At 42.4% G+C, this 24,551-nt stretch overlaps 2 protein-coding genes across 2 annotated transcripts in view; both read left to right on the plus strand.

Annotated features, from left to right (window-relative positions):
* Positions 1 to 866, plus strand: part of LOC119402033 (ryanodine receptor-like) — a 150,637-nt gene extending 149,771 nt beyond the window's left edge. The window contains 2 exon segments of the mRNA XM_049418475.1: positions 1 to 154; positions 807 to 866. The gene's annotated coding sequence lies outside the window, so the exon portion shown is untranslated.
* Positions 47 to 24,551, plus strand: LOC119403287 (ryanodine receptor). The gene is made up of 17 exons (XM_049418257.1): positions 47 to 154; positions 807 to 865; positions 4,308 to 4,452; positions 5,596 to 5,682; positions 6,464 to 6,751; positions 8,423 to 8,553; positions 9,770 to 9,812; positions 10,526 to 10,641; positions 11,270 to 11,330; positions 14,501 to 14,647; positions 15,720 to 15,851; positions 16,315 to 16,363; positions 19,629 to 19,736; positions 21,658 to 21,722; positions 22,639 to 22,739; positions 23,436 to 23,487; positions 24,447 to 24,551. Exons 1-17 carry the CDS (start codon positions 47 to 49, stop codon positions 24,549 to 24,551), a joined length of 1,797 nt encoding a protein of 598 aa, XP_049274214.1.

Below are 24,551 nucleotides of genomic sequence, written 5' to 3' on the forward strand. Positions count from 1 at the left end.
GTACCATGTACAACCTCCAAAGTCTACGCTAAGCCCCCAGTCGAGCATGGATGATGCCGATCAAACCACTGACGAGGACACTAGCAAGGGATCGCCGCACGAGAAGGGCTCGCCCGATGGAGAGCTGCCGGATGGCGTTCCGCCAGATGCACAGGTAACATAACAACATAGCTTGACCTGAGAAAGCACCGAGGGATAAACTAGCTCTTAGTCATTTATCATGGATCCATTGATTGCAATGACAGCTGACGTCGACAACACTCAACATGCGCAGAATAGACATAAGCTAGGATCGCTCATAATGAATTGGATCTGCGTGAACTAGTGCATTTAGGAAGACATTATTTTCTTTGTCTCCTTCCTGCCATATTTTGAAACGGGGTATACATATGTCGACTGTCTGATATTTTTATGAGCATATTTAACAAAAAATGCACAAGTAAACAAAAGAAATATAAGAGAAAAATCAAGTGTTAGCGAATAAGGAATAGCACAATGAAAATACGTCAATTCAGCCAGCGTTTTAACCAGGCCGAAAATTCCGCGATATATTTTTCAATCTCAGTTCAACCTATGAGTTGTCCGCCAAATTTGTTGTCTCGCTGACTGCCACCGAAATAAATCAAGTAGCATATTCCTTTTGATTCTCATTGCAACTTCAATATACTGTTGTCTAGGAGATAGGCAGAGGGAGAGTAGCATTATTGTTGGTTTGAGTAGAATTGATAAAAAATCCGCCGTTTTTGATCATGAAGCAAGTGTTTCGTGTTGAGTTTTCACGTTCAATGAATGCAACTTATTTTCAGACAACAGTCTTGGATGGCGACGTCAAGACAAAAGAGACTGCACAGGCTACAATGGATGGGTGAGAAGAATTGTTACAGTGTTGGACATTTTAAATGGCAACTCATTGCGGCTAGAAAGACATGCAGAGCTAGAGCAGCCTTTATTAAGCAGCATATCTCCTAAGTGCTATGTGCATCTCAGTCTGCGAAAAAAAAAAAACCTTTGGTATGAAAAGAGAGACTTGACTTATTGATGGGTCTGTCTGAACCAAAGTATTTAGCGCACCGCTGTCGGTTGAATTCTTTAGCGGAATTGTGATATCGTATTCATGACAAATTAGGCAGATCCGACACACTGTGGGAATCAATTTTGTGCGCAGCAGCCAGGAAGTAGCAGCCTAAGCCGGAAGAATTGATGCCTGGGCAAGTTGGAATTGGTTATGCATGTTCGAAACGGGCTGCGCAAAAAACAAGGGACAAAGGAAAGACTACACACCACAGAGCGCTCTGTGGTGTGTAGTCTTTCCTTTGTCCCTTGTTTTTTGCGCAGCCCGTTTCGAACAAGCCTAAGCCGGTTTTTTTGCTTTGAGCCGAACATTAGAAGGTGGATCGACGTCATTGCGTAAATTGAGTAGTTGTGCGCATATCCTGGGCTTGCCATGCACGCCAATACCATGGGCGTACAATGCGTGCCGAGTACACTGGGTAGCTCATTGTCCGACGTAGCGTAAGTACTCACGTGACAGTAGATACGCGAGTTTTTTTTTCGCCATGAAGTGCGCTCTATGGTGCGATGACGTGCATGTCGTAGGTACCGGTCGTAGGCATTATTCTCGCAACGCTTGACTATGCCTTATGGAGTCATAGGTGTACATGTGTAGTTCCTTTACATTGATACAAATGCGGATAGCCAATACTGCAATCACAATTGGTGTTGTCCTGACATGACACATATAGGGTCTTTTTCCGAAGGAGTTCGCAGCACTAGCGTGGCTCCGTGGTAGATTGCATGGGTTGAATTTCTGCTCAAGCCATGATTTTTATCCTGAGAGGAAAGAAGGGGAGGCGCAAAATAAAACAGGGACATAGAGAGGAGACCTACAACCCTGTCCCTCTTTTATTTTGCGCCTCCCCTTTTTTACTCTTAAAATGAATCGATACCAACGAGGCCAAATGGCGGTCTTGCTACAATGATTTTTATCATTTGCTGCCATCGCGATATTTCACCCATCAGCAAAGACGCCGACGCTGGCACCGCACTTCTGTGACAGGGTCTCCTTCATGCTGTCTCGTTAAGATTTCCAAAGTGTGGGTTGACATACGCAGCGATTTACCTGTGGCGTATAACAGCATACCAAGGGCCAGGGCTATTGTATGCGGGCATGTGCGAAAACGTGACTGTTAGAAATGATTTCATGACACACGCGACAGGGAAGTCGCGTTTCTCATGTCTTAATCATGTTCGTCATACGTTAATGTCCTCCTATGCGAATTTTTGCATGTAAGAAGCCAAGACGTAGATAGATAGATAGATAGATAGATAGATAGATAGATAGATAGATAGATAGATAGATAGATAGATAGATAGATAGATAGATAGATTTATAGATAGATTTATAGATAGATAGATAGATAGATAGATAAAAAGAAAGAAAGAAAGAAACGGTCAAATTGCCTTTGGTTCATTAAGAAATGCTTCGCACTTCAAATGGTGCTTTGGGTACAGTGAGAGTAATCGCACAATGACTCGGTTCTTAAAATTATAGCTGCATACCACCGTTTTTGGTGCGCGTCCAGACGACTAATCATTGAAGGCACGATATGACTATTGGTCTTTCTAAGGTTTGAAGCAAAACACTTAGAGCTGTGCGAATAGCAAAATTTTGGGTGCGAAGCGAATTCGAATATTTAAATGTGAGTGCGAATCGAATCGAATATTTTTCGAATACTTCGAAGCGAAATTGCAGAAAAAAAAGTTAGAGAGGATTCCTAAGCATATTCTTATGAGATAGCAACGTGAAAGTGTTTCTTCTCGCTAGGTTGATAAAGCGCTGGCGGGGTGGTGTTTCATAGTCGTCTTATCAAGAATGAGGCAATTTAGAGGCCGAATTCTATTTATGTACATGATTTGGTGCAACCAAAGTGTTGCCGACAACACTTTACACGTGACAGGCAAAGATGCCATTTCCTCAGCCTCTCCTCCTCTTTCAACTTCTGTGGAAGCCCAACTGATGTAGCGGACAAGGGTGTGCTCCCTTCAAGTCCGGAGTTCCAAATCTGCCTCGTAGACGTAGATATATAAGGACATCTGAAATTTTGGATGCTAAAAAGTTTCGGCTTCCGATTTTTCGGACTTCCTGCCCAAATTTCAGGTCCAAAACAGCATTAATTGAGCCCCCACCTCTGCCACATCTTTCATCTCCATGTTGCAACCAGCGTTTCCTTGAGTTAATACATTTGCGACCGTAGCAGAGATTGAAAGGCAGCTTTGCCGCAATACCGGCGTGTGATGAGGTGAAGCATATTGAAAATCTAGGGACCACTTCCAATTAAACGTCTTTTGGCAAAGTTCGACCGTAACGGAGCTTGAAAGGCAGCTTTGCCGCAATATGAGAGTGTAATGTGGTGAAGCATATTGAAAATCTGAAGGGGTCACTTTCAATCGGACGTTGACTGTATATGTCTTTGGGAAGTTCGAATAGTTCGAATAGTAAAATTCCAGTGCGAATCGAATAGCAAACACTAATCGAAAAATATTCGAAATTTCGAATATTCGCACACCCCTAAAAAAATCCTTCACCTCTTCAAGAGATTCACAGAGCCTACTTCAACTGTGTTACTGAGAAAATCTACATTACTAGTCTCACATTTCCGCAGGCTAAGACAATCACGGATATAGTTTCGTTCTTGCGTAAAACGTTTTAGCAGTGGTTCCCACCATAATGCGTAAAATTATACTAGAAAATGTCATCCCTTTCTGTAATCAGGGTATGACGGAGCGAGTACTGCACCAAGAATGTTGTTTATATGCATTTGTTTTTACAGCAAGGCTGTATATGGGTAGAGCATGGGAAAATGTGGCGACCCGTGAGTGCGCATAAAATATACTGAAGGAACAATGCTAGCATACGCCACCTTGAAGGGTCTCCGCACTTGCACTATTTCTATTCAGGTTTTATAAGCATATATAGCTAGACAGGATACCAACCGCAGCATAATCTCGGCCTGTACAATACTTCATATGTTCTAAATATCCTTGAAGCTTGCGTCACCAGACGCAAGGATTGAAACTCGCATTTCTTAAATTTGGTGCTAGAGCAATCAAAGGCTACAACAGAAAAAACTCGATAGATCCGAGCTTGTTATTAACGCCAGGGCCGCATGTTTCAGCGTCGCTGCATAAACATGTGAACGGAGGGCTTGGGCTTCTTGGTTATCTATTATATATAAGTGCGCATTACTGCACGTGTAGGCTGATTTTAAAGGGATCCTGTGTGTTTTATTTCGTGACACTCCATCCAGGGACCTGAAGCGCACGGCAATGCCGACACCAGAAATGGCGGCTATGATGATGGCACCCCAGATGGCAGCGGCGGAGCCACCCAAGCCAACCGAGGCGCCACCTGTCGCCGCCATCGATTTTAGCGAGTACGGACAGAAGATTGTGGTAAGTGCCGGGGCTAGCACCTAAATTACGGCCTATATTAGAGAACATTACACTTTTACACTTCATTATTCACGAGTTAGAGAGGCCTAAACTGGTTTGGTAATTTTAGTACTAGAAATTACAAGATTTTTAATACATATGAATGCCACCCACAATTCATTAAAAATATTCGGATGTTCAAGTTAAGCTCAATGATATGATATGCGGTATTCTTGCAGCTACCGAACCTTTGTGTCCCGCTTGTTCATAACTAGCAATAGCTTGTGATGACAGCACATTATGAACAAATGATGGATAATACGTGACTATTTTCGCGCGAATGCAACTTCGCCGCATTAAGGTTGGTCTGATAATATTGCTACCAACAAGTTCAAGAGTACAAAATATATGGCGACAGACAATTGTGATGTCTTGTCGTGAATCGGGCCCTTTCATCTGTTTCCAGACTCTGTTGGGGCTGTATTGTGTCAACACGTTTCTGTAGTGCTACAACAGACAAAGGCCGGTCACACGGCCGCAACGTTGCAATAAATGGTGCTAAAACGTATTTTGTGTATATACATATACAACCGAATGGGACGTAACGTCTGTGGACGTTAATTTTCTGAAGAAATATGGAAGTTGCAGGTGAAAGGGGGGATTTGCTCGAAATTGAAGAAGGTAACCGTATTCTCAAATTTCGCTTTGTCAGAGTTGTTTTCATTGGCCAAACACATAGGTGAATAAGTAAAATGACGTGCAAGCTGGGAATGTTCAATTTGCATGCTAGACCTACGCGAAAACTTGGGGCACTGTAAAAAGGCACTTTACAGGAACTTTTCATCATAGGTGACTACACAGTGGTGTTTAGCAGAGTGATGCTGATTTTCAGAGAAGCTGGCAGAGAGAGGGCACCTCAACGGCTTTCGTTTAGCTGTGAATTTATCTCACTTTACATCAGGCACGAGTACTTTTTCATAGACTTCCGAGGTAAAATTCAGGACGAAAAGAAGGGTACCCAATTGTGTAACTTGGCAGTGGTAATAATGCGCAAAGATTTCAGCTGCCTCCAGCGTAAAGAAAGTTTTGAGGAGCTTTTACCATCGCCTTCGTAAGATTTTTGCAAACTTACGCAGCTTTCATGCGCCTCCTTGTGTCTTGCAGAGCTTCCTGGCACGAAACTTCTACAACATGAAGTATATCGCACTTGTGCTGGCGTTCTTCATCAACTGCATTCTTCTGTTTTACAAGGTAATTTTTTCAACTTGAGCTCGGCATCAATAAGTCTAAAAACTGTTTCAGCATTGAATCTGCCAGTCTTGGTACGTTTTTCGGTGCAGCGATTATATAGTACTGTACTGAAAGCCTCTGCTAACGCATCTAATTTGCAGTGAGAGGCTGGTCAAGATCACTTAATTGAAAGCTTGTCTGATAATGTTATTTTTGTTTGCTTCTGTGAGTAGCATTGAAAGTAAGCTTTATGTTAAAATATACATTTGATGTAATGATGTGTTGAGTTGATATAGTTTATTTTATTCTCGGTGGTTTGCACCTTCAGTTTCGGTGGTCGTATACTGCTGAGCGGCTGTTCAGAACGCAAATATACAACGGGAAGCTTCATTCGTCCATTTTGATACGTGCGGGTATTATTTATGTTTTATATCAGCATTCTCTCATGAAAAACGAGAAATTTTCTAATAAGAAACTTCCTTAGGTGCACATTGGCCTGTCTTCTTACCACCCTCCTTTCTTAGGTGCAACTCTAATAGGCAGATTTTGACAACCTGCTTGTCAATATGCGTGTACCTTGCTTAGAGTGCGTCAGAAGTGCCAGATATTTGAGGAATATTCTAGTAAAACAGTCATTGATCTCTTTTGTGTGGTATGTTGATCTATGCATTAGACAGCAGAAAAAATCTTAGTTCTAATGCCAAATTTTGAGCGGACATAACCGATGTAAACATACATGTGAATGATGAGAACGCAGCTTGATTTCAGGATCCAATACATGTACTATATGCTTGCCTCACAGGTTTCAACTGGCGAAAGTGGCGATGACGACGACGCAGCAGGCGCTGTGGCCGCTGCCGCCGAGGCGCTGAGCGATACCGAGGGCGATAGCGATGCCGGCGGTGGTCTGGCCGATGTGCTAGCGAACGCGACTGAAGCGTTGTCGGACTCAGAAGGGAGCGAGGAAGAGTTGGAGGAGTGGGTGATAATAGAAGAGAAGCTCTTTTATCTGGAGCCAATAATCCGGTTCATGGCCCTGTTTCACTCACTCGTCTCCTTCTGCATGCTCATCGCATACTACCACCTAAAGGTGGGTGGGCCCTGTTGTCATGTTTGTAGCATTTACACAGTGTGGTTATTTTGTGCTTTGAGACTTTGGGACAGCCATTTAATTAGTTTGTATAACTTGTAAGGAAAGAATATTGAGGCGCACACACATAAAAACACGGACTAAGGAGACTCGGACGAGCGCGCTCGTCCCAGTCTCCTGAGTCCGTGTTTTTATGTGTGTGCGCATCAATATTCTTTCCTTGCAAGTATGAACCAACTCGTCCCAGCAGCAAGTTTTATTGAAGTTTGTATAAAAGCTTTGCTTGTAATGTTATGGCGACTGTTATTCCTGCAATAGCAGTAAGGGCTGACATTTTGTAACATCACAGCCCTTATAATATGGCGGTCATCAAATCACGGAGCAATTTCACTCATAACAGTCATACACGTTTTATATTCTATTTAGATAGGTTTTATCGCTTGTGCTGCAGTGTGCAGGAAGCTTCATTTTTCTAGAATCCCAAGCCAGACAATTAGAAGTTCTGCTCTATGCATGCGTTGACTCCGTAAAAGAAGTGCCATATAGGCTTTTTTGCTATCAGTTTAATGAAACAGCTTGTGAGCTGACATATGTAACGTGTTGTACATTCCTAATTTTGTCTAAATTATGCTTTTGCATTCAACATTGTCAGTTCAGGATGCACAGCCGAACATTATATTAGCAGCCTACATAGCACGTGCTTTACCATATTGTAAGTATGCCAAGTATCATAGCTGATGGGGAAGACATAACTAAAAAGTTTTAAGACGAAAGGCTTATATCTGTCTCTTTTAAGGTCGTATCAGGTACAGAAGGATATCACGCGAGCGTGCTAGCTAGAGGCTTTACTTCGTGTTTCCGACGTTCGCGTGAGAAAATAATAAAAGAAAGCGCCACTATCGTGCTCCAACGTGGAAGAGGCTAGTGCCTTGCAGATGCTCGTCGTCACCGCCGTCGGGAGGAAGCGGCTATGAATGAAGCAACACGCAGCCCTGATGCGATGCAGGCATTCTACGAATGTAGAATTTGTGGAGATAGAGGCTGCTACCGCAACAGAAGATAATCAGAAAGTTCGCCAGAATGCTCAGCAGCAGATCAACAGAAGGTGGAACCAGACTTTCGCCTTGAAGTCCTTAGAAATTTTTTATGCTATAGTTATCTTTGATTTCTTTGCAATAATATACAATAACTTTTGGTGTTAGTCAAGCTCGACGGATCCATATATCTGTATGCATACAGCCGGGGAGAAATAAAAAGCGGGAACAGCTTCGACAAGGGGAACAACTTCGGCAAGGGAACAACTCCGGCAAGCAGATGTAATTTCGCGGTTGCAAGAAAGTGTAGAAGCATCACATTTAGCTGTATAAAAGTAACAAGGAAGAGGAAAACGTAACAAAAGCATTTTATCTCAAATAGCTGAACTTCAAACATTTCCACAATGCGCGTCACGCTGCACCCAATAAGCTTTATAAAAGGGGTACACCATGTTCCTATCCACTCCAAAATGTCATAGGACAGTTTAGTGCAGAGTAAAACGGTACTGTTACCAGGTGGGCAGTATTTCTTTTTTGCAATTTCCGTAAAAGGCTGGTGCTTTATATTAGCTTGATAGGCACAGTTTACATATTCAATAGTAAGAGGAACAAAACACGCAACTTTCTTTCTGTACAGGTTCCACTAGCCATCTTCAAACGAGAGAAGGAAGTTGCCCGTGCCATGGAGTTTGACGGTCTGTATATCACGGAAGAGCCTGCGGAAGATGACGTACGCGCACGCTGGGACAAGCTTGTGATAAGCACCAAGTGAGAAGTACTGCAATGCATGAGACGCTTGCGTCTGACTCATGTGGAATGAAGTGTTTATCCTGCACAGGCAGTCGCGGTCACGTCACAGCAAAAGTTTTCAGTTATACCCGAAGGGTAACGCTCTGATAGCATAGCGATGTTGAGCGTCACAATATGAGTCCTTCGATGTTTTGTTTACTTCCCATAAGATTGAAATTGGAGCTATGGAGCTTACGAGCAAGTACCTGCTGGTAATTAGGAACCGCATTAGGCTGCTACTTGGTGCATCATAATTCTGACCCAATAAAATGCATAGTCAGTGGCATATAGGTGACATTTTTAGACAGTTCGTGAGATCAAGTACGGAAAACTGCAATCTTTAGTCAATGCCCACTAGAACATCAGGTAGCCCTAGTTTTACGGCTACTGATTACTGCAGAGCTTGCACAAAACAGTTCTGTAGAACACTAGGGTGCTTATATTGTGCGCTCATAGAACGATAAATGCAGTGTCAAAAGGCAAATGGTGCCTCTTCTCTGTCACCATAGTGATTGAGCGTACCCTTGGCAGTACATCAAATTCACTTTGTAGTTTTTGCAATCAAACAAACTTTGTTTTTGGAAGTCATCTAACCTTCTGCCCTCAAGCCAAACACGTGTAAGGCCAGTAGCTCAACAGCGCCGTCAACGTGCACCTGTCTCAAGCATCATTATATTTATTCCTGAAAGAAAACGCATAATACGTCAGTTCATCTCCGAAGGAAATGGGTTCTATTTATCAAGGCCTATTTTTGCATAATATTGAATATATAGCGTGAAGTAGCGGTATCAACCAAGCGGGCAATCGGCCGGTTTAAAAGCATAAGTGAAAATGCAGTGATCTTTTGGTACATTACAGCCTTTAGTGAACGTTAAAATTATATTTGGTATCAGGGTTTCATAAAGCACGATCCTAAGTACAACTGCTGAGAAACTTGAGAAAAAGGAATCTCACTGCGGCTGTCGTGACAAGTTACGATATTTATGTCGGACGGCATGTTCGAAAACTTATTCGAGTGTTGTTGTCAATGCGTTTACTGGTAAAAGTAGTTTACCTTTGACTTCTCCTGTATTTGTATTTCTTTTACAAGAGAGTAAGGTGCGGAATAAAATTATTACTGTGTATAAGGTTGCTTTTGCGCCAAATATTTTAAAACACATAAAACAAACATCATTTTCTGCTATCTTTATTCCAGATCTTTTCCTGTGAACTATTGGGACAAGTTCGTCAAGAAAAGGGTAAGTGAAATTCCTCGGCATAAGCACTCTGCTTTGTGAGCTGTGAGCCACCCCGAAAGCTCAGGGTGGAATCCCGAGCACATAGTTATACCGCATTGTACTCTAGCGACTGTGCGGGGACAGAAATTATTTCCTAAGAAGTACAAATGTTGTGTTTGCAGAAGTGTTTGTTTTAAAAGTTCGCGCTAACTGAACAAGTTTGCTTATTAGTAACCGCGGTGGTATAGTGGTTACGATGCTCGGCTGCTGACGCAAACGCCACGGGTTCGATCCCGGCCGGGGCAGTCGCATTTTCGATGGTGGCGAAAATGCTAGAGGCCCGTGTGCTTAGATTTTAGTGCAGCTCAAAGAACCTGAGGTGGTCGAAATTTCTGAATCCCTCCACTACGGCACGCCTCATATCGTTTTTAACACCCCAGAAAATATTAAAAATGCTTGTCAATTCAATGCCTTTTTAACAGCAGTTTTCTGTACCATTATAGCTAACGCTAGGTGGTGCTAGAGTAACAGATATTGCATTCCATATGTAAATTATTCTTGGTATAAGGAAACGTTAAAAAGCTCATTCAGCCACTCAGGTGTTGTGGGCAACGTCCACTTCATTTATGATAACGCGGCCAAAATGCGAAGGAAAAATTACACCTTTCGGCATAAGCCACACAGTTCCCCACAATATATCAATTTCTAATTAGAGTTTATTGATTTGTCAATAGGTGCGCCAGAAGTACTCAGAGACCTACGACCCAGAGGCACTGAGCAACGTTCTTGGCATGGACAAGAGTGGGTCCATCTCTCAGGAGCAGGAGGAACCCAGCGGCCTGTTCCCTCTGTAAGTCTCAATTAAGTAACACACATGTGACCCTGTAGAACATGCCAAGTATCTCTAGAAAAGTTGTACGAACGCAGGCATTAGTCATCTTGGCTGAAGTTGCTTTCAGAAATTGAATGCGATTGGAATACGAATTGGCGTCTGTGAAAGGTGGTGCGTCAACTGCGACTGTCAGAACATTTCTTTCTCTGTAGAATAGAAAGGTTTTTTCATTAGTGAACAGTCTTATGTATTAATGTAATGCGTGTGATCAGTGTTCCTTAGCACAATATTTACAAAGCAAGTTATTGCATTGGGTCTGCCCAAACAGGAGTGTGTGTGGGCATTTTGTGCCTTTAAAACTATGCTGCAGTAGCAGCAGAAGTTAGGGCGAGTTGATCATTTACCCGTGTCCTTGTCGTTTATGTACGCTGAAATTGTGGCATCATTACTGCTGTGTGCTATTGGCTGAGCGGCAGCTTATGTTGGACATACGAAAACTGTTGAATAGTCCTCTCTCTCTCTCTCTCTCCTCTTGCTGCATTTTATCTAGAAGTGCTGCATATACGCAGCAGTGTTGTCATAACTGTGATACCTTCAAAGTCTCAATGATGCCAATAATGTCATTTATTTTCTTCTTTATTTCAAGCATTACAAACGTCGACTGGAAATACCAGATTTGGAAGTCTGGAGTCACAATCACCGATAATGTAAGTATTGTGAGAGCATGTAAGTTTTTTTCAAACGTGTTGAGCACGGAAACAATAGAACACTGTGTGTTTCACATCGTATGGATGGTTAGCACCATCATACACTTTCATAAGCCACTAGGTCACGACTCTTCAAGAAAATTTGATGTCAGCCTTCTTTCATGTGCTTATGGTTGTACTGATTCAGTAGCAAGGTGTGTGACCGGGCTAGTTGGTATTCCATAGCGACGTGAACAGCTCGTGAAACACAGAGGGACAGGTAACCGACGAGGACTAGTTTTTCTGTATTATTCCTCGTCGGTTACTCGTCCTTGTGTGTTTCACGCGCTGTTCACGTCGCTCAGTAGCAATATCAAGAAACACCGATTTTAATTGAATGCAACATTAAACACATTTGTGTTCTACCTTTTGCTAGTGATGGCAAAATATTTTCCTGATGAGATGTGCACTGGTAAAAATAATAATATTATTGTCATTCTCAGCCTGTCTTAGTCCACTGCAGAACAAAGGCGTCTCCAAATTATCTCTTGTTTACGCTATCCTGTGCGAGCTGATTCCATTTTATGGCGAGAACTTCTCAGTTTCGTCACTCCATATAACCCTCTGCCTTCGTCGACTGCGTTTCCCATACCTTGGTAACCAGTCTGTTGCTCTTAGTGTCCACCGGTTTTCTGTTCTATGCATTACATAGCCAACCCAGGTCCATTTCGTTCGCTTGATATCAACGAGCATACCTGCAACACCTGTTTGTTCTCTGACCCATTCTGCCGTCCTCCGATCTCTTATTCTGGTTTCTATCAATTTACGCTGCATTGCACGCTGCGTGGTCGTCAACTTTTTCTCTAGTTGTTTTTTTATCGTCCATGTTTCAGCCCCATATGTTAGGACTGGCAGTATGCAGTGATTGTTTACTTTTCGCTTTAATGGCAGTGGCAGATTTCCAGACAACATTTGGGAGTGCCTGCTGAATGGGCTCCAGCCCATTCTTATTCTTCCGTGATTAGGCTCTCGTGTTAGCAGTTGTTCTATGTACATATAATCCTTGTATACGCTCCAATGTATGCTTTTTAATATTGAACTTCTTTACTTCAGCTTCCAAGGCATCACTACTGATTTTCCGAGAAGAAGAAATAGATTACACTAAGTCGAACAAGGCTGGGTTACAGTAGAGTAGTGGACAACTAAGTGGTCTTGGCTTGGCTAAGTTTTTGCCCTCTCACCTCTCTCTTTCCCACTCCTTGCTATACTATACATGGCTATGCTTGCTCACTTTGTTTCTGTCTTTCATGTGTCTGTTTGTTTCTCTTTCTCTCTCTGTCTATTTATTTCTCTGCCTTTCCATCGCTTCCTGACTTCCTTCTCTTTATTTCTCTCTATGTTTTCTCACTTTCTGTCTCTGTGTAGTCGTTCTCTCGTCTTGCATCTTTTTCTCTCTTTATTCCCATTCTTTGTGTCTATATCTCTATTTTTTCGATCTTTTTCTTTCTCTCTCTCTTTTTACTGCTTGTCCCCCCCCCCTTCTTTCTCTCCTCATCCTCACATCTCTCCCTCTCATTCTCACTTTTGTTTGCCACCCTTTGCTACACCATGCTATACAAGACTATGCTGCACTCTTCTAGCGTGCCTCGTTAGCCGAGTGGTAAGGACGCTCGGTTTCGGATCGTGGTTGTGCGGATTCGAATTACTTGCATTCTCTTTATTCTATCATTTTTCTCTCTCACTCTCTGTTTCTCTCTTTCGTTCTCTCTCTTTGTACGTGTTCCCTCGGCCATCAAAGTTATTGATCCCTACGCCGGACAAATCGGTGCGCGTGTTCTGGGAGCGAAGCAGAATGTGACGAAGATGAAGAAGAGGATGAATAGAGCACGTGCTGGTTCATGATGACGATAATTTTCTATCTACGACACACGGCAAACCTCGAGTATAACAGCTCTGCTGTTATATATACAATGAACACCATGTCTTTTGTTATTATGCACAGCGTAGCTTGCTTTCGGCCAGGTTACTGCACTCATGGTAAGAGCTTACAAATGACAAGATGTCATCTTGTTCAATGGCACTCGCATCCACTTGTCCTCGCTGACTGGTGCTCTACACTTATGCATTCTACGTAAAGTACTCATTTACTATGGGTGTCTCATCTTACAATATTTTGACTCAATAGCATGGAAGAGCCAGTGCCTCAGAAAATGCGGCGTCGAAGGCATTGGTTGTGAGCGGAAGGTCGGCATTGTCTGTGAGTGAAAAATCCTGATAAATGCAAAGAACAAATACTAGCATTCCAGCCTGAATCGAACCTAGGCTTTCTGCGTGGTAGTCAAGTCTTGTACTGAGGAAGCACGCCAGTGCTTGAACCTGCTTTTCACAAGGACCCTATATTGGTGCCCTGTAGCGCGAGGAGTAATTTAAACATACGTAATAGTGGGTGGCATAAAATCAGAGTCGCACCCAATGTCACACCATGTGAATTGCGGAATCAAAGAGTAGCGTAAATATGCCGACCCATTACAAAGGACTCCGTAATTATTCATTATGATTGTGATCATCAGCCGCAGTAGAATTAGCTGTTCAAGTACGTAGTTGCGCCTATAGCCTACAGACGCATAGTGGCTACTTGGCTGATTCACAATATGCTGAATATTGGCGTAGCGGGCACTTAGCATTTGCATTTGTAGTAGGCGCCACTGGAAGGTTTACAACGGCAAATGTGACGCGCACAGACGTCCCTCTCCTCACAGCACGGTTGATGTATCCACCGAGAAGTGTAGCATGGCAAGGAAATGAAAAGGCGATGCGAAAGGGTCCCAAAACACTATCGTGTCCCTGTCTTAACTGGAAACATCAAACGTCCTCTAATCCTTTTGCACTAATGTCTGCTTCGTATATATGCTTTTATCTTCTTACCTCTGTAACTATCTTTTATTATGTGGAGTGTAGCAAAGAGGACTTGGTTTCCTAGTCACATTTCTACGTACTTCATTTATTAATAGTCTGAACTGTAGTAGACAAAAAAATCTAATGTTAGTAAAAATGTAGCTTTCAGCTGCATGTGCAAGGAATAGTCATAAATGTTTTTTGAATTCCTTTCAATTGCAATAGAGCGTCAGTACGTGCTTCGCCAGACATGCAACCTCCTTATCGCACGTTGCTTACATCGCCTTTCTTTGCAGTCCTTCCTGTACAACTTGTGGTACTTCACGTTCTCGGTGATGGGCAACCTGAACTACTTTTTCTTTGCGGCCCACCTGCTGGATGTGGCTGTCGGCTTCAAGACACTGCGCACCATCTTGCAGTCCGTCACACACAACGGCAAACAGGTGTGTAGCTCCATTAAATTATCCCCTCTAGCGTAGCCTGCATAACACATTCAGAAATCTTCCTGCCCTTTACAATACAACATAGCTTGAAGAATGAGCTACCACACAGATGACTGTTTCTATGTGAGGAATAATAAGTACATACTGAAATAAAAAAAAATCTTAGGGAAATAAAAATAATGGTGAAAAAAAATATGAAAAAATGAACGGCAAAAATAATTGAGAAAAATAAGGACTGATATAAAACTAGTTTAGAATGTAAACGCACAATAAATGACTGATTCGGCACTTTATGTGAAAAAATAATAAAAGGGCAATACACTAGCATCCACGGCATCAAATATCAGATGTGGCATGCAGTTGAACTTAAAACACATTACCATATGGCTTCGCAGTATTGTGTTCTGAATTACATGAAGCGGCCTCAATAGTGTGGCTTCACGGAAATGAGATACGTATTGTGCAAAGCCTGAAATGATGTTTGCAAAAATCTCTCGTAATGAAACCAGTGGCTTCTGACAAGAAAGTCTGAAAGTTTTCTATGGATGCGCTGAAGCAAGATTTGTATCAAATTTCGGTTAAGCTGATTTTTTTTTCTCCGGCGTGGCTTTGATGCACACTAGGAATCTGAAGTTTTTTCTGTTACAGAATTGGTTATTTGGAATATGGGTTTAGCGAAGTCCTTGTTATATGTGTATATTCAAACCTATGCTCCTAGCTTTTTCAAATGTTATATGAGACACTCCCGAATAACCTTAATTTTGGGGACTATGCTATGAATTGTGCTAACTGCAATACTAGAGGCCACAAATGCCACTGCTCTTAACCGTATGGCAGTGCCCTTAACCGCTAACAGTAGCGGTTGTGCACGATTTGGACTGCACTATTAACTTGTGAGTCCTAATTTGAGTATTTTACTCAGCTTCATAGTTTGGGGACAGCAAAAAATTAAGGCTGTTCGGGAGTTTTGGAAACATGTAAAACGCATGACAATACAGCACAACGCCACTATAGCATAATCAAGTGGTGCTGATTTGAGTTCGTATAATGACTGGCGCACGTCATGTTTCAGCTGGTGCTGACAGTGATGCTGCTGACTATCATAGTGTACATCTACACGGTCATAGCGTTCAGCTTTTTCCGCAAGTTCTACGTCCAAGAAGAGGACGACCAGGTTGACCAGAAATGCCACAGCATGCTTACGGTAGGTAGCCACTCTTTTGGGAATGTCAGTATACAAGAGGGCGATTGTGTGGCTACGTATGGTGTACATTGAAGATGTAATGAAACATGCACCGAAATCAACTTGAAAGCTGGAAATTTGGTATTGATGTCGCTTTATCATTCTGAGATTGCTGACGGCAAGATAATTTCCAAAGCAATGCGATTAAAATAAAAAAGGTATATTGTCAAACCCACACTATGTGGTCTGTCATCAAAAGCTGCAAACCACCTCAGTGATTCTTTATCTGTGGCGTTAAGGAAAAAGTTTAAGTTGTGCGTGCAAGGATGAAACGCAGTAAGCAACACAGTGGCCAAACGGCGTATATTCAATGGAGCTTTACTACACAGCTATGCGCAAGCTGCTTTAGCTGCGTTCCTCCAATATATTCTGTACTATCACGCTTGGTAATTGTCAACCTGATATCTTTTTTTTCTTTTTACAGTGCTTTGTTTTCCACCTCTACAAAGGCGTCCGAGCTGGTGGCGGAATCGGTAAGTATAGGAGCAACTCTGTGGTAGACAAAGCAGTGTTACTGGTTAAAGACAAGGCATTTTCGTGGGCTAAAAAAATTGGGCAGTTGCGAACTAGTGGAGCGAAGACTAAAGAAACCGCGGAGCTGGTGGCGTTCCTGTTCTTTTTTTTCTCCTCCTAACCCTCATATATCTCCTCCTCACACGGGGCGAAAATGCTTGAGGCCCGTGTACTTAAATTTAGGTGCACGTTGAAGAACACCAGGTCATCGAAATTGCAGGAGCCCTCCACTACGGCGTCCCTCATAATCATATCGTAATTTTGGGACGTTAAACCCAACAATTTTAATGAAACCCTCATTTCCCTTTCCCGCCACCTTGCTATACCATACTATACATGGCTATGTAATGCTTTACCCCCTTTCCCTCCTCATCACCCTCACTTTCCTTTCTCACCAGCAACGCATTCATATGGTTTCCTTAAATGCGTGCACTCTGTAGTGGGGCTTGCCCATGTCCTTTTGGCGTACACCATAGAGTTTCATACAATAACCTAGAGAGGAAACTGGAGCTGCGATCGTTCAACCACCATGGGAATGATGGGAAGTACAGTCTTCGGATTGGATTTCATTTGCTAGTGAACTGTCTACGGACCTTTTTCTACAGTTTCAGTTTCGTTCTTTGCGAGGCGTCGGCAGTGGGGTGCGTTGCAAAGCACTCAAGCAGTGTCTTTGTTGTTCAAAGATGCTGAAATCCGCTAGACCTATTGGTTTGCTGCGACGTTTCAGCTTTACAGGTTGTATTTGACAGTTTTAGCAAAGCGTCGTGCACTCACCGCTGCGCACAGATGTAGCGTCCCATGCCAGTGCAGGAAACTGCATAGAGTTCACATTTTGTGATAAGCGCTACTTGTCAAAATACTTTCACATCGACTGCAAAACGACAGCGAAGCTAAGTAGACGCACCGTCACGCTCCTCTGACTCGACTTCACAACAAAACCAGAGATGCGTTGGGGGCACGCCACTTGAATAGACGCATCTGGCATCGCCGCAGATGATACGTTAGGTGTTTTTCACTCAATACGGTACTGTTATTTCCATAAATAGATAATGCGTATTTTCGTGATAGAGATAAGCGCGTTTGTTTTACAGCGAAAGCTGTTATGAGATCATTTCACCGGCCGTTTTTGGCGCCGTAGTTGTCCGCCGCCGCCGCCGGTGTCCGTAACCAGTATCGCTCGAAATCAGAAAAAAAACGAAATAAGAAAAAAATTCCAGGATGGAACGAGGTTCGAACCTGGGCCCTCTGGGTTGGAGCCCAGTATTCAACCTCTGAGCCATGCCGGTGCTTGAAACTGCTTTGCAAAAAGGTCCTATACAGGCTTCATGTCGGGAAGGAACCACATTAGCATATGCAATATAGCGTGGTAGAAGAGTAAAATAAGCTCCAAGCGTCGCACAACGCGAATTCTGTAACCAGGCGTCACACAATGTGAATTGCGCAACGAGTACGTTGTTGAATGCTTCCAACCCATTACAAAGGACTCTGCCATAATTCTTCATTGTCATCAGGCACAGCATCAACAAAGTGCGCATAATGCCTTACATGGGTTTAGCAGGTACCAACGCTCTCCGTAAAATGACGAAAAATGGCACAGTGCCTGCTGCCCTACTTCTCAAAAATTACAATGATTTATAGCGTAGTGGGTTCCTCGCAAGTGCACTTGTATTAGTTGCCAAGGAAGCCCATAAACGCATGATCCACTTCCTCGGGGTCTCAGTAAAATTACAATGACTTATAGCGCAGTGGGTTCCTCGCAAGTGCACTTGTATTGGTTGCCAAGGAAGCCCATAAGCGCATGATCCATTTCCTCGGGGTCTCAGTAAAGTTCTTCGCCCCCCCCCCCCGTCTCTCTTCCACGTCAACGTATGTTATACAGCATGACGGGAGAGGGAAATAGCGACCGGGCGTCACCCAATGCAAGTTACATAACTGGTGGGCCGTGTAAAGATTCCAACCCATTACAAAGGGCTGAGCCATAATTCTTCATCGTCCTCAGTCGTCGCGTCAACAAAGTGCACATAATGCCTTACAGACGTGTAGCTGGTGCCTCGCTTCTCCGCAGAATGACGAATAATGGCTTAGTAGGTGCTTCCCAACTTCACAAAAATTGTGATTTATGGCGTAGTGGGTACCTTTCTAGTGTACTTGTATTGTAGCCCCAAGAGAGCTTAACGGGCTCTAGAAACGCCGCTCTTCCAGCTTTCGCTGTGACTGTGCTGCGGTTTCAGCGCAGGCCTGGCATTTTTGTGTGTTGTAAAGAAAATAACTCATTAAATTGTGATGCCAAATCTGGAACACAATTGCAGAGCAATGCATACCCTGGTGGTTGAATTTGTCCAGGTTTCAGTTCCATCTCACGGTCAGGCAAACTTTTTGCAATACGTTTTACGTAGAAAAGAATGAACCAAGTTTTCATTGAAAATAACTTCACATCGCTTTGTTTTACACTCGGCAAACAAGCGTCGCGAATCTCAAGAACCTAATCCATCCAAAGCAAATCCGAAGCCTGTACTTCCCATCATTCCCATGGTGGTTGAAGCGCCTCTCAAGGAGACCGCGTAGACACTAGCGCCAGATTCCCCTCTAGGTATTATTGTAAGAAACTCTATGGCGTACACCTACCAAGTGGTTTTTCCAGTCCACGGGTGGCACCATACGCCCGGCTTTAACAGCTCTGCTGTTAATATTTTCAAAATAGTGTGAAATCTCACAATCTTTGAAGCGCGATATTTTCAATAGCTTCAGTGCAGACCATGTAAAATGCCTTGATTTACAAAGCAAACATACTGGCCTACACAAGTGTGCAGCTCTGCATTGTTAGCCAGGTACCGGATATACCATTACCGCAATACTTACCTGAAAAGGATGCCTATATTCGATTGTTGTTTTTGGAATAACTACATTCATTGTTTTTATGATAAGGAGTGATGTTTTGTAACCACTTTCTTGCATTATATTTCTTTCAAAACAAGTCAAAGAGACTGAACGGTACTGAAAATTGCGTCTTTTGAGCGTCATAGCAACAGTTATATGCCATCGGATGAAACTGCAAGAATTACGAAATAACTACCAATGTGCATTGTCCTCTAATGAACTCTGTCCTCTTAACTGGACATGTTATGCCTTTTTCTTTTGTCATTTGGGAAATATCATGGGGTTATGGCGAAAAGCGATCTGCAATAGCGTTTTCGCACACACGTTAATCCCGTTTGTTGCTTCCAGGTGATGAAATCGAACCTCCGGACGGTGACGAATATGAGGTGTACCGCATCATTTTCGACATCACTTTCTTCTTCTTTGTCATTGTCATCCTGCTGGCCATCATTCAGGGTAAGGTCATCATAAATATTTTGAGCCGTTTCAGATTACTTATGTAGGAATTGGCATGATAAATTACTCTTCCCTGCTTTTTAATGGGACAATAGTAAAGAGCACGTTTTGCAGAAGTTCCGGTGTCAGCGTCGTCGGTTGTGAGCGAAAAGGCAGCGCTGTCCGTGAGCGAAAATTCGAGATAGATGCAAATAAGTAAATAATAAAAAAACTTGTGTTTGAACAGGAATTGAACACTGGCTTTCAGCGTGACAAGAAGGTGTCCTACCACACAGCTACGCTATTGCTTGAAACTGCTTCTGAAAAATAGAAACCTATACGAAAGTCATGTAATGCGAGGTGTCTCCTTAATGCATGTAATGTCGCGTGGCCGAAGGGCTGATCGCGCCAGGTGTCAAGGCCTGAATCCAAGAACGATGAGCGGTTTAAAGGCCCACCCATTACAAAGTGCTCAAACATGTTTCATCATCACAATCAGTAAAAACATCAACAAAGTGAACAGCTGCATAGGTTCGCGTGTTCATACTGACGCGTAGTAAGTACCTCGCTGATTCGCAAAAGAAACAATTATGGTGCGGTGGGCACTTTGTAACTACACTTGCCGTAGACATTGTAGGATAATTTGAAGTGGCTAATGTTACGTGTACAGGCGTTCCCTTCCTTGCAGCATAGCTGAGGTGTCTACGGAGAAGCGAAGCAAGGCTAGCGATTGAGATGGCGATGTGAACGGGGCCCGATTACGCTATCGCGTTCTAATCTTGAGGCGGAGCTCAAGCGTCTTCCAACTTTTTTAATTAAATGGAATACTTCAGCAACGTTAATGTTAAATGAACACTTGTTGCGCGGTCAAACTTAGCACAAAGGTACATTTTAAGATAAAGATTTCGACTGCGAAATAATAGAACTGAAATTGAGCTTCACTTGACTAATAGTTAACGCGTCTCCCAAATCCTAAATATTTAGAGTAGTTGAAGCGTAAACACTTTTAATACAACATACGCAGGAGGAAAGTTATGCAAAAAATAGCTGAATATATACATATACTGTTTCTATTATATAAAGAAAAAGCCGTTTGATGGGAAAGCTTCGGTGGTTCCTTGGGAGACATGTCGCTAACAAAGGCATTCAAGGGCTTATATTACAATGAACACTCTATCAGGTAAATGCCAGCATTCGGAGTTGCTGAGCTCTGGCTGCAGGAAATTAAACGCTTTTAGCAGCATGTTCGTCTTAAGGGAGCGGCTGCACGTACATTTTATCTGTGGATTCTTATACTATGCGCACTCATTGTCGTGTCAACCTTTCACACGTGATTGCAATTTTACAAACTCAAAAGTAATTATAGCCTCTACATGGTGATAGGTACAATTCTTTATTACGATGAGCCCGCGAGAATAAGTAGTTTAAAGACTAATGTTAGATTTTGTGAAGGTTAGTGACTACTTATCAGATGACATCGCCCATCACTCTGAGAACACTACTGCTGATGAAACATGAGCGAAGCTGCCTTAGTTTTATTTCATGCTATGTTGAAGTGACACTCGAAATTTTCACACGAACACCTATCAGTGCAGAGTTCTAGTTTTCGTTTCTCAAGTTACAAGAGCGATATTGCCAAACCTAGTTATTTGAGACATTCTAAGTTTAAGTGTGTACATATATACATGTAAACCAGTTCTTTGTGTTCAAATGATGAAAATTCGAGGCAATTTTAGACCTATTTCAACGCTGAATGAATGCGGGTACAACTTCCATCAGTTTTCTTGCACATACCTTTTTTCTGGAGTTTTTATGTTGCACTGACAGTGAACTTATGTAAATCTTCACTGAGGATGATTCAGCTGAAAATTTCCACTTTCCTAATGCATGCTTCCTCTACTTGCATGTAGCGGTCTCTATACGGCTACCGTTGCTGTTTCAGGTCTCATTATTGATGCCTTTGGAGAGCTGAGAGACCAGCTGCAGAGTGTGGTCGATGACATGGAGGTCAGTATTCTGTCTGTCCTGCATCTGTTACGTCATGCTCAAACTTTTTCGACAATAAGTGTAACAATGATATTAGTATTCTTTGTGCTGCTCTTTTCGACCATAATTCCTATCATACCTTCAAACACTTCGAGAAGATCGTAGTAGTACTCCGAAATCACTAATTGTTAATAAGTTCACGGAGCAATGGAAGAAGCATACTGGCTGAAGCATACTGACATACATTTGTATACATTTATATTTGATCAGTATGCTAAAAAACTCGATTTGTATTTGTGAAACCAAAATCCCCCCAAAAGAAAGCTAGCTGTGTCAAAGTAATCAACGCATACCATGTGCAGGCGGCATTATTAAACAATTATGTTTAATAAACATCGGATAGCCTAATAAAACTTCTCGTTGAAATGACGTGTAGTTATGTGACGCGTATCCGGTTTGCAGAAAAAGTCGACGGACAAACACTGTGATTAACTTTGCACGTTATTGCCTTCTTATGGCCATCTTTGGCGAAAACACACAATCTACCGCAATGCATATTACATGTCTGCAGCTGCTAACGACAATGTTGCGAAGAAATTGCATGGGCAGTTATTCGAAGCCTGTAAATTATGCCGCTGCCTTCTAGATCTTGCGCACACCACCTATGGGATACGAATGTATGTCCTGTGGGAATCCACCCTGCATTTTCTGGCTGGTAGTTTTCAGTTTTCCAATTATTCTAGTGTTGTTTGCTGATTTTATTGAACGAAAATAGAGGAACCAAGAAACTCAACCTTGCGCTGTACTTCACGACAAATATACAATTCGGACAGATTAAAAAACATAGTGTTTTTGTGCTAAGCAAGAAGCACATGGTGACAACAACTGCTCTGTGTTATTTTACCTTGGTGCAATTGGCGTGTTTTTTTTTCTTTAGTCGAACTGCTTCATCTGTGGCATTGGCAAGGACTATTTTGATCGGGTGCCCCATGGCTTCGACACGCACGTTCAAAAAGAGCACAACTTGGCCAACTACATGTGAGCGCATCTGTTTTCACAATCGGCGCCTTTCTTGTTTTTTTTCTTTTTTTTTGCCGGACACTTCATGCACTTATGGCTGCTGTCTGCCAAATGCTTTTCCCTCATGAATTGAGCCAAAGTTATGTGGAGGCAGTTCACTGAAAATCATTAGCGAAAAAATAATCTTTTTTGTCATGTGTTGCGCTAGTGACTGAAACTTTGTATAAGAACAGTCAAACGAACTTTCTTGTAATCATAGAGTTCAGATATTGCATCTTCCCGCTATTCCTTCCCTTAACCTGTTGTAGGGGTACTATAGCATAAAGGCTTTCCAGGTGGATTCATTGGAATAAACAACACTGTACTACCTCGAAAGTGTACAAAATATAATCAAACACGTCGTAGCTGAAACCGGGATTTTTAGAATTCTGTGTTGAGAATTATGTGTTCAAGTGTTCCATTTACCGTATTGCTGAGTAACCAATAGCAGCGACTAAGAGTGAAAAGGGGCCAGAAAGGTGAACATTTTTTTGGAACGAGATTGTAAGAAATAATTGCTATTTCAAATAGACTCTAACGTGCATTTGGCGTAGCAGCTCTTTCTCTAATTTTGCATGTTCTGTCGTTTGAGAAGATATTCGTCTTTCCCATCTGCTATAGCCTTTCCCCATGTATTAGATATAAAATGGTGCTTTGTTTTTGTTTTATATATAGGTTCTTCTTGATGCATCTCATCAACAAGCCGGATACAGAATATACGGGCCAGGTAAGTGCCTCCTGATTCTAACGAAATGCCAGTTGTTAATTTTTCAACTGCTACTGATCTGCTATGTGTAGTTGTTGCTGCACAAGTTTTACCTTCTATGTTGTATGCATACTATCCCTGTATAGGTGAGACTATATTAGTCCAACTGTCTCAAAGGGTAGTAGGCAACCACACTATGTCGGTATGACAAATCGATCAGTACAAATGTACCAGGTAGGGTATGCACATGAAAAACAAACATTGTTGTCCATTAAGCTGCAAGTGAAATCAATACTAAAAGAAATATGTATAGTTGGTAAAGTCTTCCTGGTGTTGCATTGAACTGGGAAGTTCTTGTTCTCGGAAACTCATATGAATATATTTCGTGCCAGAATATGTTGTGTCACAACCTTTCCCTTTTTATGTTTAGGCGGGTTAATTACTTTCGTAGAACTGAATTTTTATCCATCTAGCGTACGAGGAAAAGTATCTGAATATTGCTGTAAGGATCTCCGGCAAAACTTACAGTTTCACGTGGAATATTAAGGCTACCATAAGGCCCGTGAACTCAGTCTTTTCCTCTATTTAGGCACTTTCAGTCTTAGCAGACTTACACTAAATTGTAAGGGGAAATCATTGGTCATTTTTTAAAAGCAATTCACTTCGTTTTCATATTCAACGTAATGGTAAGTGGATGGTGTCCCTATACATTAGGCCACGGTAAGCTCGTGCAGAGCATTCTGATCTGCTTCTTGTGCTCGTTTCTTGGCTCACGAAACGTACGCTTAGTATCAAGGAACCTAAGGCTGTTTTCCACAATCACCATTGGAGGATCCTATTCAGAGTCTGCAATCGATCTAGTTATAATGTATATCTCTCAGACGTGATAATCGGAGCCCCAGTCATATGGTTAAGCAGTACTATAATATGGCTAGTAAGGTACTTATTTGTCGCAACATGTGTTTTCCACCTCTCCACAGGAAACGTTCGTGTGGGAGCTGTATCAGAAGCGCTGCTGGGACTTTTTCCCTGTCGGTGACTGCTTCAGGAAACAGTATGAAGACGAGCTAATGGGGGCCGGATAA

The sequence above is a fragment of the Rhipicephalus sanguineus genome, chromosome 8 (genome assembly GCF_013339695.2).
Source record: "Rhipicephalus sanguineus isolate Rsan-2018 chromosome 8, BIME_Rsan_1.4, whole genome shotgun sequence".
NCBI classification, from domain to species: Eukaryota; Metazoa; Arthropoda; class Arachnida; order Ixodida; family Ixodidae; genus Rhipicephalus; species Rhipicephalus sanguineus.

Coding starts and splice junctions, on each gene's coding strand:
- LOC119403287 (XM_049418257.1), top strand. CDS start 47: ATGGATGATGCCGATCAAACCACTGACGAGGACACTAGCAAGGGATCG. Junction 5,683..6,463: donor GCATTCTTCTGTTTTACAAG/GTAATTTTTTCA, acceptor CTTGCCTCACAG/GTTTCAACTGGCGAAAGTGG. Junction 11,331..14,500: donor GAGTCACAATCACCGATAAT/GTAAGTATTGTG, acceptor CTTTCTTTGCAG/TCCTTCCTGTACAACTTGTG.